The sequence below is a fragment of the Dromaius novaehollandiae genome, chromosome 12, assembly GCF_036370855.1.
Source record: "Dromaius novaehollandiae isolate bDroNov1 chromosome 12, bDroNov1.hap1, whole genome shotgun sequence".
In the NCBI taxonomy this organism is placed as follows: Eukaryota; Metazoa; Chordata; class Aves; order Casuariiformes; family Dromaiidae; genus Dromaius; species Dromaius novaehollandiae.
The window spans coordinates 15,031,429-15,046,812 of record NC_088109.1 but is presented as its reverse complement, the minus strand read 5'-3'; the positions used below and the strand labels follow the sequence as shown (position 1 = coordinate 15,046,812).

Below are 15,384 nucleotides of genomic sequence, written 5' to 3'. Positions count from 1 at the left end.
GCCCCGTGCAGCCCGGGCATTTTCCTCCTAGTCCCGTCACAACTTTGGCTTCATCTTGCCAAGGAACAACAAAAAGAGAAAGCGAGACAAAAAAGACGGGAGCAGGAGCGCCAGCACACGCCAGGTAGGCCCGCGAGCATCGGATGCAGCGCTGCCTGTACCAGCCTCTTAACTCGAGGTTAGCGCAAGGCAGCCAGAAAAAATACAGCGGGGAGGCGGCGGGGGGGGAAGGGAAGGCGAGAGAAAATGGTAAAAATAGACGGGGGAAAGCGTGCCGCCGCGATGCGCTGGAGGGCTGCCAGCAAGTGGTTCAGCGCACGCTGCAAACTGTTATCTCAAAAAGAGAGGAAAAAAAAAAAAAAAGTTAGCGCAAGGTGGTGGGGGGGGGGTGAAGGCACCCGCTGGGGTAGCGGGACCCGCGCGGCGCGGGGGCGAAAGCCGCGGGGGAGAGGGATGAAGGAAGGAATAAATAAATACGCGGGGGCGCCCGGAGCGCGGAGCCCGGCGGCGGCGCGGACAAAGCGCGGACAAAGCGCGGGCGCCGCCGCCCCCGGCCCGGCCCGGCCCGGCCCAGGCGCCCTTTGTTCGCCGCCCGCCGCCCCCGCCGGTACCTGCGTCCGCTGCCCGCGGTGCCTGCGCGCCCTGCGCCCGTGCCGCGCGTCCGGCGGAGCGGTGCGGCGCGACTAGCAGCGCCGAGCGGGAGGAAACGGTAATTTATAAGCGCTTTCTTCCTGACCTCTCGTGTCTGTTGTCTAATGAGGGAGCTTTGAGCATCACCCATCCTGCTGAGTGGAAAAACACCGGCACGGCCTCTTCTTTGCTGGGGAGGGGGGAGCCTAAAGGAAGGGGTGTGGGGGAAGGAGGGGCCTCGCCGCAGACGCGGCGGCGGAGCCCGGGCTGGCAGGCGGCCGCGGGGCGGCGGGGAGCGGCGGGCGGCGGCCCCGCGGGGCGGCCCGGCCCCCCCGGATCCCCCCGGCGCGGCGCGGGGTTCCGCGGGGCCGCTGCCGGCGCGGCGGGGCGGGGGGGGGGCGGCCGCCGCTCTCCCATCCTGCTTTTTTTTAATTATTGCCGAAACAAAGAGCGGCCTCCCCTCGCACAAAGCATCCGGCGGCGGCGGAGCTGTCCCCGTGCCCGGCGGCCGCGGCTCTGCCCCTCGGCGGGCAGGTGGCGAGGGCTCCGCGCTGCCCCCGGGAAGGCTCCTCCGGGCGCCGGGTCTTGGCAGCCGGCTTCTGCCGGAGGAAGCGGGAGGAAGCGCGGCCTGGCAGGTGCGGGGAGCCCTGCTCCTCTCCCTGCTCCCGAAGGAGCGGTGCCCGGCGCCGGCCACGCCGGCGCGGAGCTGGCGAACAAAGTACAGCTCGGGCGACCGGCGGCAGAAGTGAAGCGGGCACCGCTCTGTGCCGCCTGCGGTCTGAGCGCGCTGGAAGCCGGGGCTCTTCTCTTGCAGGTGAAGGGGTATCTGACTCAAACGTCTCCGCTCTCCCCCTCCCCTCGTCTGCGGTATTTCTGGTAACAAAAGGATACAGAATCGCTGGGCATTTTCATGTAACCTCTGCAGCAGGTCTAGTAAGATACCGCATATTGTAAAATACCAGTGTGCTTTGTGGGGGCAGAGCAGCTGAGAAAAGGAGCGCCTGGGCCACCTGTGTTTTGCAGAAGTGCCTCTGTGCTAGGGAACAGCAGAGCTGGACCGAAGAAGAGCAAAGAGTCCGTGCAGCCCTGCTCTTCCGGATACCCCTACCCTCCCACACCACCCGCGGGGACAGGGTCTCCAGGAGCCACCCTGTGACGCCTGTCACCTGTGTCGAGGTTGCTGCTGGGATCAGATTCCATCGCAGCAACCTCCAGGGAGGTCTCTAGCAAAGCCTTTTTCCTTGGCTTCCTCATGCGAGGGCGCAGAGCTGCACCCCTCCTCAAAGCTCGTCCTGTGCGATACAATGTGCCAGGGGAGCACAAGGGCTTTTGCCTGACTCCAGCACACCCTGCCATTTCCCACTATCCAAGCTGATCTGCAAAGTGAATTGGTCTCTTAAGTGCAAAATAGATACAGGTAGATGATAGAGGCAGCTAATTGAAGAGCTATCTCCTCTAAACAGACTGGTTTAAACTAATTACATGATGTAGCACATGCTGCCACCTACGTGTTGTGATTCAGGTTTCTTGCGCACTGCTTCACTGCAGCTTCGCATCTGTGGGCATCCTCCGCTGAAGGCAGCTACAGCGCTTGGTGAGACACAGCTGCCTGCCCCACGAGGGACCACGAGCACAGGCGGCTGTGGCCGCGCTAGGGAACACAGGCAAAACGTTTCGCACCGGTGCAGCCACTTGTTCGGCTGCAGTGAGGATGCCTCAGCGTAGATGAGAAACCAGCAGTCGCATCTGTCAAACGTAAGTAGCCGCTGGAGCCTCATCTGCGCTCAGGATCCTGCCAGCACAGCTGTACCATTGACAGCAGTGGAATATTTTGCTCAAGTTCTCTAGAGGAATCAAAGCCTGTATTTTCTGTCTCTGGCTCTCTCTTGTTCTGTTGTTTCTCACCATTTAAAAAAAAAAAAAGGTCAGCCACAGAAAGCACATGGTTGCTCTTTGTGTTTGCAAAAAGCCCAAAGCTGTTTTGAAGTCAGAGGCATGTAAACAGTACCTGGAACTAAGCGGGATAATAATAATAATAATTAGTGCTTTTGTGTCATAAATATGTGCATCGCTGTCTGCTGTTTCATGATGGGAGAGCACAACTTCTGCGAATGTGCCTGCCTAAGGAATATCTGGGGGGGATTTGGCCTTCGGTTGCAGCAGCATGAGGCAGCCGTAATTCCTCTGGCTTCACCAGCTCAGTTACGTAACTGAATTCAGAAGCTGGAGCCCAAGTCACAGAGCATATGCATGCGTATAGCATTAAGTATACAAATGATGCCTTAAGTTACTATCTTTTCCTGTAGGTCTGGTTTTAATCTCCTATCAGTATTTTTAGTTCTGCAGTTCCATTGATTTCAATGGATTCAGTTCTTATGTGCTGGTGCCATTAATAGCAGAATCCAGCATAGTCCCCTAAGAAGCCTCTCAAGAAAACATTAACCAAAACTTTAATAAAATAGGCCAAAATCATGTCGGCTATAGGAAGGTGTAAGGTTGTAAGTTGACAAACAGCTTGTATATCATGTCTAAAATTTATCCAGTAAGAGGCTACACAAAACCAGAATATAATGTTCCTGTGACTGCCTTGCAAATCAGCTGCAGCAGCAGGTTTTGGCACACTTGTGCAAGGCAGTTTAGTAATCAATCACCTTCCTCTGCATTTTGCCTCTTTCCTAGAGACTATTTTCCCCATCAACAGGCTGATCTGCTTTACAGAAAGGTGTTGGGTGCGGATGCAGTGCGCACCTCTTGTATCTCTTTAATCCAATGACATAACTCTTTTCTAATCCCCATGTCTGGGTCAGAGGGTTTAAAAAAGACACTGGGCCAAATCCCAGGCTTGGCTGCAACATGTGTAAATCTGAGAAGATGGTGAAGTCAAATGAGACTCTGTATTCGCACCCTGTAAAAGAGGTCTCAGAGGGCAGAGATGAGAGTGCCTAATTTTGCAGACGGTGCATAATTAGCACAAATGTATGGCACAGTTAGGTCAGATTGCTATCGGGAGAGGTGGATGGATGGAGGGATATCATGTCCTGGTTTAGAGTATCCTCAGCAAATTCTCATTTGTTTTAAATTGAAATGGATTTAATATTTCTTGCTTTTTTTTTCAGGAGAAGAACTTGTTTCTTTTCAATATTTGGCTGCCAAAGGGAACATGTTTACTGGACTCAGGACCAAGGCAGGGCAAGAACAAGGAGAAGGTCTTGCAGGGACTGTGAAGATTTTACATATAAACATTAAAATAAAAAAGCAAAATGTAACCAGGCACAGAGTCCAGCAGGAATCTAGGAACAAGCGGACAGCACTACGTGTAAAGAAGGGGACGCCGGCAAGGACGGCAAAAGAATCCTCTGAATAAGCTGAATGCAAACTTTGCATGCAACACTATATGGGGGCAGCCTTTGGGGATCCCCCATACGGCACAGGACCCTGAACTCAAAAAAGGGTGCCAGATTTTGTGAGGGATTTGCGCATCAGGCAGTGGCTCTGCACTGCAGATTTTAAGCACGACTAAATCGGGCAATAGAATTGTTGCTATTGCTATTACAGAGCAGGATATTTCACTAATCCATGCAATCCACTAAGTTGCTGTAGTTTTAGTCTGTGTTTATTTTAGATGAAATTATGTCCTGGACAGTTAATTTTTCCTAGTTATCCAATCAAATCCTATATAAACAAAAATCAAACAAAAATCAAAACATGACCTGTGGTTTTTGTACCCGCCCCCCATCATGTGAACCTGCAGATGATGCAGCAGTGCACCAGTCGAGCAAACAAATAAACAAAAAACAATGAAAAACTACAGCTCTTCTTGAAAACTAGTCCCACTGGCTTTAAATTATATTAACAATGTAATTTTCGTACTAGTGGTGGCCTATTTTGCTTATATTTGAAACTCCCCAGCCATTATGGGATTGCCTCCACTGGTCCTTTTCTTGCGTCAAGTAAATGACATATTAACTTGAGGTATTTATCAAGGCTGAAAGGCTGGAATGGAGCCTTTCCGAACACCGTGCGAGTTTAGAAAAGTCTGTTCTTTTACACGGGCTGATTCCTAATGCGAGGGGCAAACCTGGAACCAAACAGCCTGGAACCAAAGTGGTCACACTGGCCTTGGGAAGAAGTCAAGTAGCTCGAGTGAAATGGCAGGCAGCTACCTGGAAATAAAAGACTCTCATGTTTCCCAAGGTTTACATTGTGATTTTCAAGAGCTCCTGAGCAATTTAAAGTCCATGAAAGGAATGCACTATAGAATGAAAAATACAGGTATTATTAAAGAATGTCTGCAAACTGAAAGCTAGCCAGTTTCATAAAAACGAGTTAAAAAACAATAACAGGTACTCTGTCTCCTGCTGCATGCTGTATGAACCATATGTTTTGCATTTTTAAAGTCGCTTTTAAAACAATGTTTTTCTGTTCGCTGTTGCTATTGTGAAAAAAAACAGTAAAAACAACTATGCATAAAATGAGGTTAAAGTAATCTAATTAAAAAAATAAACAATGTGTTTTCATCTTTAATTCATATCCAGTCATTTGGGGTCTAACTCATAAAAGAGACAGATAAAAATGCAAAAAAGATTTTGAATGATGACTGTTTCCCTTTAAGATTAATGATAAACATACTTGTGTATTCAGGGGAAAATAGATCCAGTGTTATGTAACAGGATAAAGAAACAAAATCCTTTTTCCTTAAATTAAAATAACCAGTATGAGTGTGGATTTTAGTCAAATCACTGAAAAATCAAGAAACTCATTTTCTTTCATAACAACATTCTACATGCTAAAAACTGAGCTCTTGTAAGTTTTATATAGACTCAAAACAATTAAAGATGAAAAAGATTTGTCTGTTCTTCTGCACAATTCCTCTGCCAACATAGGATTATTCCCTGAAGAAAAGTGTAGAGCACTTGTTCTGTGCAAAGATCCAAATTTATACTCATCTTTTTATTTTATGTGGCATTAGCAAATCCAATTTTTGGAAAATTCTGTTTTTAAATTGGCTTACCTAGTACTAGAGGTATTGTAACTTAGCTCTTTTAATCATTTTTCACCTGAACTAGCTAACTACTAAATAACAGCCCTTATCAAATCTTGCAATGCCTGCCTAAATTTGCCACTGAATTTAATGGGACAAAAATCAACAGGTAATTTTTTTTTTAATGGTGTCATTGTTCTTCGCTGGCTCAGTCTTATAATATTTGCAAAAAAACACAAAAGAAAATAATTTTCTACCACGTAACCTGCATTTTCCACTTCTGTATTTTACCACAGCACTCATACCAGAAGTTCTGCATCAGAATTTGATATATAAAGTTCCTCTTTATCACATGAATTCAATTTTCCAAAAGAAGCCAAAGAATGCTATTAATAACCAAGATACAAGCCCTGAAAAGGCTAAGTCTCTGAATGTACTTGCTGCAAAAAAAAGTCATCTTGTTGAATCTAATTCTGGAGTCATTGTTTTACACAATGAGTAGCAGTTAGGCAGAGGTTTGCATAGAAAGAGACTGCTGAGTTAAGGTGCTATTCACTCTTGCATGACAGAAGCACGCATGTGCTTCTCTGAGCTGCACACAGCTTTGTCCACAGACGAAGTAAATCGTGCTCATATAGGCATGGCCTTGCACATGTCCACGCTCAAAGTTTTGAGTCGTGACAGCAAGGCCTTGAATCCAGGCAGCTGAAGTGAAACCAGCTCCCCCAGTGGAGTGAGTCCTCTACAGCACAGCAGCACAAGGTTTGCTTGAAGATGGTGCTGTTTGGCTTATAATAGAAATAACAGAGCTGCAGCGTCCCTGTCCTCCCAAGAGCAATCGAGCCGATCAATCTACTTCCCCCTGCCTTGCCCAGCAGTGCTGCAGCCATGTGCCCAGCTGCCTTGTGCCCCCTTCAATCTCCCACAATGGTCAGAAAATGCCTCACAACGGTCAGAAAATGCCTCTCTCCCTGCTCTGCCCATCAAGCTCCTGCTAAATATGATGCTGCTGCATGGCTGGCTTGGAAATGTCCTCGGCCTCGCGAGCATATCAGTTCCTGCAGAGCTGAGATGGTTGCACGGGTGCTGCAAAGGCGGTATGAGAGCTGGGAAACGGTCGGAAGAAGTAAGAGTGGTAGGAGATGGGGAAGGAGTTGTGGCAGATCTCCTGGACACAGTAAAAGCTCAGCACAGTGGGCCTGGCCACATCCCAGGTGACAGCGGACATCTCAGTGGAAGGCAGTCCAGAAATTCACGGTGGTGAGCTCACTAATGCAGACACTGCTGGAGCCCTCTCACCTTTGTGACTGGTCTGGACAAGCTGATGGATTAAACCCTCCAAGGAGGAAGAAGAGTGATCACTCGGGAGTATTCACACATGCTCATATTTCTTTTTACTTGTTTATGGGTCCCTCTGCTCCCTTCCCTCTCAAAGGGATGGTGAAACACTTATGAATAGTGTATAAAAAATGATCTTAAAGTGCCTAGTTTATTCTGACAAATTACACTGGCGGTTGTAGGCAAACACTAAGAGAAAGTACTGTAAGAAACAAAACCATTCCCAAACGCACACTTTACTAGTTCAGGCAGATAGGATTTCTAGCTAGGTGAATTAATGCACTGCAAGCAGAGAAAGACAGCATCAGATGCTTGAGAAGCCAGAAAAAAATCCAGGGAACATTTAAAATAAACCCTGCAAGCTATCCAGTTACCGCTCATTCAGTTACATGATTTTAATTAACAAAACTGGAAAGCAAACATGTAATATAAACTTAAAAAACACAGCACTTTGGTTTTCCAGACTATCAGTCCAAATGCAAAACAAATTGCTTGCATCTGGTGGACGGAGCGGAGGAGCACGAGCCAGCTCAGGGAGCTTCGTTTCACTGCCCTGCAGGCCGACGCGGCAGCATCCACGTACGGCCTTTCGGAGAGCCCCCGCGTGGCTGTCCCCGCTGTCCTTTGGCACCGCCTCGGCACACACGCTCTAAGCATTGCCCGCATGCTCCAAGGAGGGTGCCTCTCCTTTCACCTCTGCAGCAGCGCGTTGCTCTCTACGGGCAGCAATGTCACTGCGGAGAGGCCAGCAGCTTATAGGGTTGGGTGACCTTGAGCCTTCCTAAGCAGTTACCTTTTCTGGGCCTTTGGCATGCTCTCAAGTGATCATTCAGCCAAAGTCCCCCCTGCCTAAAATACATTCAGCAATATTCGCTGCGGTATCCCTGTACTTCTCTTTCAGGATACCTGACTCCATCTCCCAACCTGGGCAGATACAGGCTTTGAAAAGTTTCCCCACGTCCTTCGCAGGCAGAGAGCTCCTGGGCTGGCCCGAAGCCAGCACGACTCACTCCGTGTTGCTACGAGGAAGAGCGACGTTTTAGGGAGTTTTCTCGCGTGTTCCTATATGCTAATGGGGTGTGTGTCTGCCTTGTTTAGAAGCCGTCTTGACAACGGTATTTTTATGAGATACTTCCTCTCCACCTACTGAAAGACTGACCCATTTAGGAAGAAGAGGAGCTAGAGTGCGGGTGACTTGTTCTCTGACCTTTCTTGAGCTTTCAGCGTGGGCCTGCAGGAGAGGGGATGGGAGGCGAGGACAGACTGGGAGGTGAGGACAGATGGGGGAGCAGGCCCCCCGGGGAGTCACACGAGCTAGCAATAAGGAGAAATGCCCAAAGACCCTACATTAGCAGCCTCACCCTGCCTGCAGGACTCCTTCAGCCACCCTTGGGCTCAGGTTTTCAGAGTGCACCCCGGCCCCCCAGCCCTCTTAGCCCCCCAGCTCTTACGTCAACGCAATGCAGAATGGCAACGACAGGAGTATGTGCCTCCCTGAGATGCAGCCTACACCTAAGACCACACCGGGATCCTTTCAGTGTGGCAAATGCACATCCAACTCGCACTGCACAGCTAACACGCATGTTTTTCCCTGCCAGGTACCTACATACTTACCCCATGAACCAGGGAAGCAAAGTGTCCGGCTGAGCCAAGTGCAAGGCCAGGTCCCAGTGCCGCAGAGCCGGGACTGCAGCCGCAGCGGTGGCATGTGCCAGGCAGAGCTGAATGTACCCACGCACAGTGCAGCAGAGCGTCTTAAATGAGTATTGGCGAAACCTCGGTAACTTTCTCGCCCCACCTGCCGCCTGTGCCAGCCCCCCACCCGTGCTCCCGCAAGCGTGGGAAAGCACTCGTTGCTCTCGCCGTGCGCCGAGGCTGGCAAAGGCGGTGTCCGGACAGGCGTGCTGCCGGTCGCCCCGTCTCGGTTTGGGGAGCACTAACTCCGGACAGGCATGCAAATGCCGACAGTGTATCCTACATGCTACTTGGAGTCACAGTATGCACACCATACCCGCAACGCACCCACGTAGCCACGGTACCGGAGACCTGTCTGCAGGGATTGCCAGCAGCCGGGGCCGCGAGCTCGGGCTGCAGCCTTGCAGCGAGCAGCTGCTACCCGGCTCTCCCAGCCCGAGCAGCCCTGCTTTGCTGTTTCTACACGGGAGGACTGTGCGGTGGCGGAAATGAGCTCAGCATGAAGCTCTAGAAATACAGATTTCCACCTCTAAAACTCTCTGGCCAATGCTGGTCTGCCCAGACTCGTATCAAAGACCAATCCTACCACTTGACGACAGTTAAATGGGCAACAAAGGGTTAATATTTTGTGTGCGGTTGGTCACTGGGTGCCTGTAGCACCGGGCAATTTTTTCTTACTATCTGGGTCAGACAAAGACCTACAGTTTTATTTTTGCACTTGCACATTTGCCTGTCGGGCTAGTTAAATCCACAGAGGGAAGTGTGAAAACTTGACCCCAAGCTCCCACATTTCCTTGGGAATGGCCAAACGCATCCCAGCACCCTGTTGAGCAGCCGAGGTGGATTTGGGAATACCTCGGCCAAGCACAAGGACGCCCTTGGCCCACAGGGCCCCCCAGAGCGAGTGCCGTGAGGAGGAAGCTCCTCGCCGCGACCCGAGCCCCGGAGCGCCTTGGCACTGCTCGGGGAGCTGGCAGAAGAGCCGCGCGTCCCACAGCGGGCTGTGACAGCGGCCAGGCACCCTCCGGAGCGGCGAGGCCCCAGGATTGCCTGCATAAATCACGGGGCAGACCCACAGAGCGCAGGGCGTGGAGGAGCCCTGGGAGGCCTTCCAGCCGATTCCCCTGGAGGTCCTGCAAAGCCGCGGGGAGGGGGCACGGCTGTTATGGAGACCCATCAGCGGGGGGGCATGGGCAGGGGCCAAACTGTCAGGGGCGCAAACACCCCGGGGTGCAGCAGCCACTGCCACATGCCCACTCCACCTGGCTTAAACTCAGTTTAGCCTCAAGGTAAAGGTATATACGTCAAGGTCTTCATGCCAGCCCTGGAGTAGCCAGTCCTGGCTACTTTGCTGCATGAATTTCTGTTCACTTACGGGAGATGAAGCTCCCAGTTCTCCCAGTAAGGTGCAGATTTGAATCCAGGTCATATCTCTGCTGTCCTCCACCAGCATCACAGCTGTTTGCTCCAAACATGACAATATTTTTAAAAGAGCAGAAGCATGAATTATTTCAAACTTGCCTCGGGATGAAATTGCAAGGGTACTGTGGAGAATGTGTTTCCACAACAAAACAGGAGCTCTTCTCCCACTGACTTGCTCTTTTTACTTTCATGAATGCTAGAAAAGTGACCGGCATTTTTTAAATGCCAGCACATACCTGGAATGGGAATTTGTTTCCATTAAATCCTTTGGAAGCTGTTGTTGTTGTTGTTGTTGTTGTTTAATCCGTCCGAAAGTTCAGTTTGGCAATTTTTATTAGACCTTGCTTTTAGATATAGGCAATTAGCTTAATAAAATACCAGATAGGATCTTCGCTGTGTTTGCAATGCCTGTTGCTCAGACCCTTACCTGGTGGGAAATGGCTTTGGAGGAGCACAGCCACATCCTTGTAGCTGTTTACACCACATTTCTGATGGAGCTCCACCCTGCTTTCCCCATTTGTACTTTGTTTTCTATGAATAAAGGTCATGGCATTGGCATCACAAAAAATATTGTTGCTGTAGAAGGAATTCAGCTGTCCCCTCTGGGTTATAAAATGAGTCACGTGACAGGACAGAGTAACGCACTTAAACTTGGGCAGGGAAGAAATCAGAGCTGTAAGAGAAGCAAAAGCCCAACGTGGCTCTTCCCAGACCTCCAGCGTCTCACAAGTCACCTGCCTCCCTCCCTATGCTGGGCTGCTGCATACGGCATAATCGCTAACGTTTTGCACAATCCAGTTTTCAAGGTGCTCCCGCTGTCAGCAGGGTCTGTCCGGGTGCCTGTCGGAGGCTGTTCCCAGCCGAACGGATCACACTGCGGGAAATTCCTTTCTGATAGATAGTCAAAGGGCATTTTCTCTTCACCGACGTCACCAAGTAGCCCAACACCTTGCTACAACAGTTGCTGGGTCAGGGGATATGGTTACAAGATAGCTGTCCCTACTTTAGTGTGCTATACGAAAAACATGTTAGGTAGAGGGAACCTCTGTGCCAGGAACTAGTTTAAGTCACTGGTTTGTGCAGGCTTCTAGCCTGGTTATATCCCACGTACATAACACAGGTTTTTGGCCGTGCTGTGTCTGGATCAGGGGATAAATGTATTGCAATTACATCCCTCAGCTCAGCTATAGCTTAAAGGTAAATGAGACCTTTCCCATGCTTCTATATAAAAGTCTATACTGACCTTAGTGTTCATGCTGATGTCAAAAATAACACTTGTTACACTTTTGGCTCAAAAGCCATTTTTACGGCTTCTAATCTGTCAGCATTGATAAGTCTCAAGGTCTCTGTTGTCTTCTACTCCTTTCAGTTTGCCGATACTTGCCAGTAGGGTGATATTTTAACTAGCTGCAATATCCCAGGAGTAACTTCATTACCACTACTTGCAGAGAGATGGCCACAAACTCATGGTCCATGTTTTTATGAGTCTCTTGGCATATACCAAGCTCTGAACGTTTCTGAGAATATGAAGGGAAACCAACAGACATTGCTGTACTATTGTTACAGCCAAGGACACAAAACAGCCAGTGAAGCAAAAGCTGTACATCAAAAGCGCTGGGAATATTTTTCCTGAGGAACACTGCTCAAGAAATCCCCTGTTTGAAGAATTCAGAAGGAAGTGTATTAGAAAAGAAACTCCAGGTTAAGCAAATCTTGAACTTTCCTTCCCAGTACTACACCAGCACAATTAAGTAGCAAATCAAATTCTGCAGAAATGGCCTGGGATTTTATTAGTAAACAGACCAGATGTGAATTCTTTGTTCAATCTTTTTCTCAACTAAAGTCTTATTAATGGCAGAGGAAGATATGTTTGAAACTGATAATGCTCCAAATAATAATGGATAGTAGTCTTTATACAGTATTTTAGCTTAACCCCTAGGAATAGTACTTTAAGCAGTGTAGATCTTCCTTGCTGCAAAGCCCTCAGCATTCATGTGACAATAACCAGTAGAGAGATAAAGTAGCAGCAACTAATAAAATATTTCATCATCATAAAAATTTCCAACCCTGGAAGATTTTGCAAATCACCCAGCAGGTTTTTGTAAGTCCTCTGGCACTTGACTATTTGTTAGGGATAGTCTAATGAAAGCTAAATGAACTGTGGATACAAGTATAAGGTTTGAAACAATGCCACACAGGCGTTTTTAAGTGTCCACAGAAATAACACTGTTAAGAGCATTGTTCAAATTTAAATAAAATTGTTTCTTTTCCTTACAAAGCAGTCTCTTTTTAGCAGTGCGTATCAATAGAATAAAAGTTGTCTCACAAAAATTAAGAAATTGTTAAATATAAGACCATCACACTCCTCTTTCCCCTTAGCATTGACTAAGAAGTGGTTGAAGTTACATCCCCATTTAAGGTTTCCACACCTCTTGGTACTTTGCACTGTATTTCCTCCACGAAGTTTCATAACTTCAACTAACTTTGTTGGCCTGGGAGGCCTACAAAGCACATCTATGCTCTATAGGAAGTGGTTTTAATGTTGCTCTAGCAACCTTAAATCAGTACTGAGTAAGCAGAGGTGCTGCTCAGCAGAGAAGTAACTCCAAACTGATGTCTGTATGTCCTCGTAAGGGTTACGAACGAAGACAACAATTAGGATGATCCAGCCAAATACTCTTCAGGCAAAGTTCTGCAATTCTGTCTCTTTTATTCTTTCCCTAAGTTTTAATTTGATAAAATTTCTAGTGCCAATGCTGCTTGTTGCAGTGCACTCTCAGCGTCGGGGGAACCTTTCTCTCCTTTGCTCGCAGTGTTCCAGAAGTAAAGTGAAGGTGGATACCACATGCTCCGTGAATCTGTGGTAATGTAAAGAGAGCAGAATCTCGCTCAGTGAGGAATCCAGGTCCTCCTTTACTCTACTCCAGAGGTGGCTGCATTTTGGGAGGAAGAAATTAATCTTACTTTTTTTAAAAAAAGTTTTAATAGGATGTTCCCTTAATTCACTTCTGTAAAGCACTTAGGGATCATCTGATGAAAAGTGCTAAAGCAACACAAAGTATCATTGCTGCTGGGGTTGCAAAAATAAGGCGCCAGCACAGAGAAAAGTGTGCTTAGAACAAAGAGAATTTGGACACAAATACAAATCGTGGCAATGCATGCTGACAAACACTTCCTCTGCCCGCTGGTGTTTAAATTTTTCAAATACACATAGACTATTATTGAGGACCTTGGGTACCGTTGTTTGTCACTGAACCAAATCTATTTAATCTTTCCATAACTAGTCCCTACTGGCCCTCAGCTATTTTGTTGTTGTTGCTGTTGTTGTCATGCATCTTCGAATCTTTTTCAGTCTGCAAGCATCTTTCTGGTACCAGAACTGAACAGAGTATTTCAGGCAGTCATCTAAGGGCTAGCCTAAAACGCACTTCATCACTTTTATATAGTCTGCCCCATATCCTTCTGATTTCAGACCTTGCTTTGGGTCTACACAAGAAAGGCCTTGCCATCTTTGCTTGAGTTTGAGGATTTTTTTTCCCTTGGCTTTGATTTTTTCCAGTTTTCTGGATGGATTTTACACAGTTTGCCACCACAGCTCTAGTGGACAATAAAAAAAAGTATGGAACTCCTCCAAAGTACATGTTTGCAAGTAGTGCTATGCCAGGAACATCATTACCGGAGTCCCAGCAACTAGTCCAGAACTGATGCCATAACTTTTATATGTACCAGGGGCACTGAAACCCATGCTGAAATACTTGGCAAGACTGCCCTTAAATTAGGATATATTCTATTGATACTGGCTACAATCGACCACAACATTCCTTGGTTTTGAGGTAGTATTTCTGAAGGGGAAGGGTTTGAGATGCCAGTTCTTGTCATGTGTTTTCCTGTCTCACCCTATCTCCAAACCCAGCTAATCTGATGATATCCAACTGTCCTAATGAGCTGCATCTACTTCTAGACTGAAGTGTTGACAGCTGCCTGTCCTATTGCCAACAAAAACTTCTGAGACAACTATATCTCATTCCTGCAGCTACGCAAATTGCTTAGTTTCCAGCCCAAATATGAGATATAACGATACTTCTTTTCATTGATCCAGGTCTAAAAAAAGGTGTGTCAAGAATGTACTCAATCATTTCCTCACATGCAGCTTAATCCCTCAGCTGGAAATGAGGTTTCTGTCTACTGGCTACAGAGGAGAAAACAAGTGCTCATGGAATCCCTTACAGCATAGGTACAACCACGCGGGCTAAGGTCAGCGGGAAGGACATGTTTCTCCAATTAATGTTGGCATATGTTTACTTATATTTTTATACACTGGTACGCCTTCCATTTGCTGCTGTTGGATTCAAAGTGTACGGCAAGAGCTTCATCTTATTTTTATTCAGGTAGCATTTATCGTCATTAAATCTGCACCACAGATGTTCTGGCCCATCTCCTGCGCACAAACTGCGCTTTGTTCCCTACAGATCAGGTGCACCGAGATGAATGTGAAGGCTCCGTAGCCACTCCTGCCCCTGAGCTGCCCGGCCAGCACACCAAAACAGGGCAATACGTGAGCAGATAATTCTAAGCTCTAGACAATCTTTAAAAATTAGTCACAGCTTTCTAGCGGGAAAGCTATCAAAAACAGAGACTGAATCTGCAGGATATATTCCATCGTGGGTGACTTCAGTGCCCAACGGAGCAGCTTACAACAACCCCCTGACAAACACAAAGGAGAGAGAGACATAAACTCTGATCCTGGTCCAAGAGTGGTCAGAATAAATACAAGAAACACCTCCATTCAGAGCTGCTCAAGACAACTTTTCTCCAGACAGAAATAAGACTTTCTCCTGTCGAAAGAAAAACCCATGTCTACCTCTGCTCCTCATAACTTTTACAATTTCCCAAATTCCAGGAATCATGGAAAGCACTACCAAACCAGGAGCCAAGGACTAGAAAAGATTAGGGGAAGCACATCTAGTACTCGCAGACTACTGCAGCAGCACAGGTCACCAGTGTGGTCTCTCCCATGCCAGTCTTCCCACACTGTTTTTACAGCTGAAGGTAGAACCCATTTCTTCAATTTAGCTTTTCCTCAATAAGTTCCTCACACAAGTACAAGCATGAAAACTCAAGACTCTATTAAAACCAGGCTGGGAAGGAAGAAAGAGAGAGTATGTTGTTGCTCTAGGGTTTTTCTTTTCTTTTTTTTTTTTTCCTAATTCTTGGGATGTGCTCAAACACTACAATGGTGGAGACCATATAAGTAGCTAGATTAGAGCAACAGACATAACAGTGGTATTGGATACAGAAATAGCAGCCATTGCCAGTTC

General features: G+C 47.6%; 1 protein-coding gene and 1 long non-coding RNA gene across 7 annotated transcripts in view; one reads left to right on the top strand and one right to left on the bottom strand.

Moving 5' to 3' along the window:
- The window catches only part of SLC6A6 (solute carrier family 6 member 6), a 102,625-nt gene that overhangs the window by 56,941 nt on the left and 30,300 nt on the right, over positions 1-15,384 (bottom strand). For 2 of the 6 annotated variants that reach the window (XM_064519001.1, XM_064519002.1), the window contains exon 1: positions 612-700. The exons of 1 other annotated variant lie outside the window; for it this stretch is intronic. Coding sequence is in view for 1 of the 5 variants with exons in the window: in XM_064519000.1 (XP_064375070.1) it covers positions 737-781 (45 nt within the window). In the remaining 4 variants the exon portion in view is untranslated. 3 more of the 6 variants (XM_064519000.1, XM_064519005.1, XM_026093102.2) reach the window with 3 other exon arrangements.
- LOC112979157 (uncharacterized) lies at positions 999-5,154 on the top strand. Its single transcript, XR_003258121.2, has 3 exons — positions 999-1,444; positions 2,179-2,385; positions 3,747-5,154. It is a non-coding gene; the product is annotated as an uncharacterized LOC112979157 (long non-coding RNA).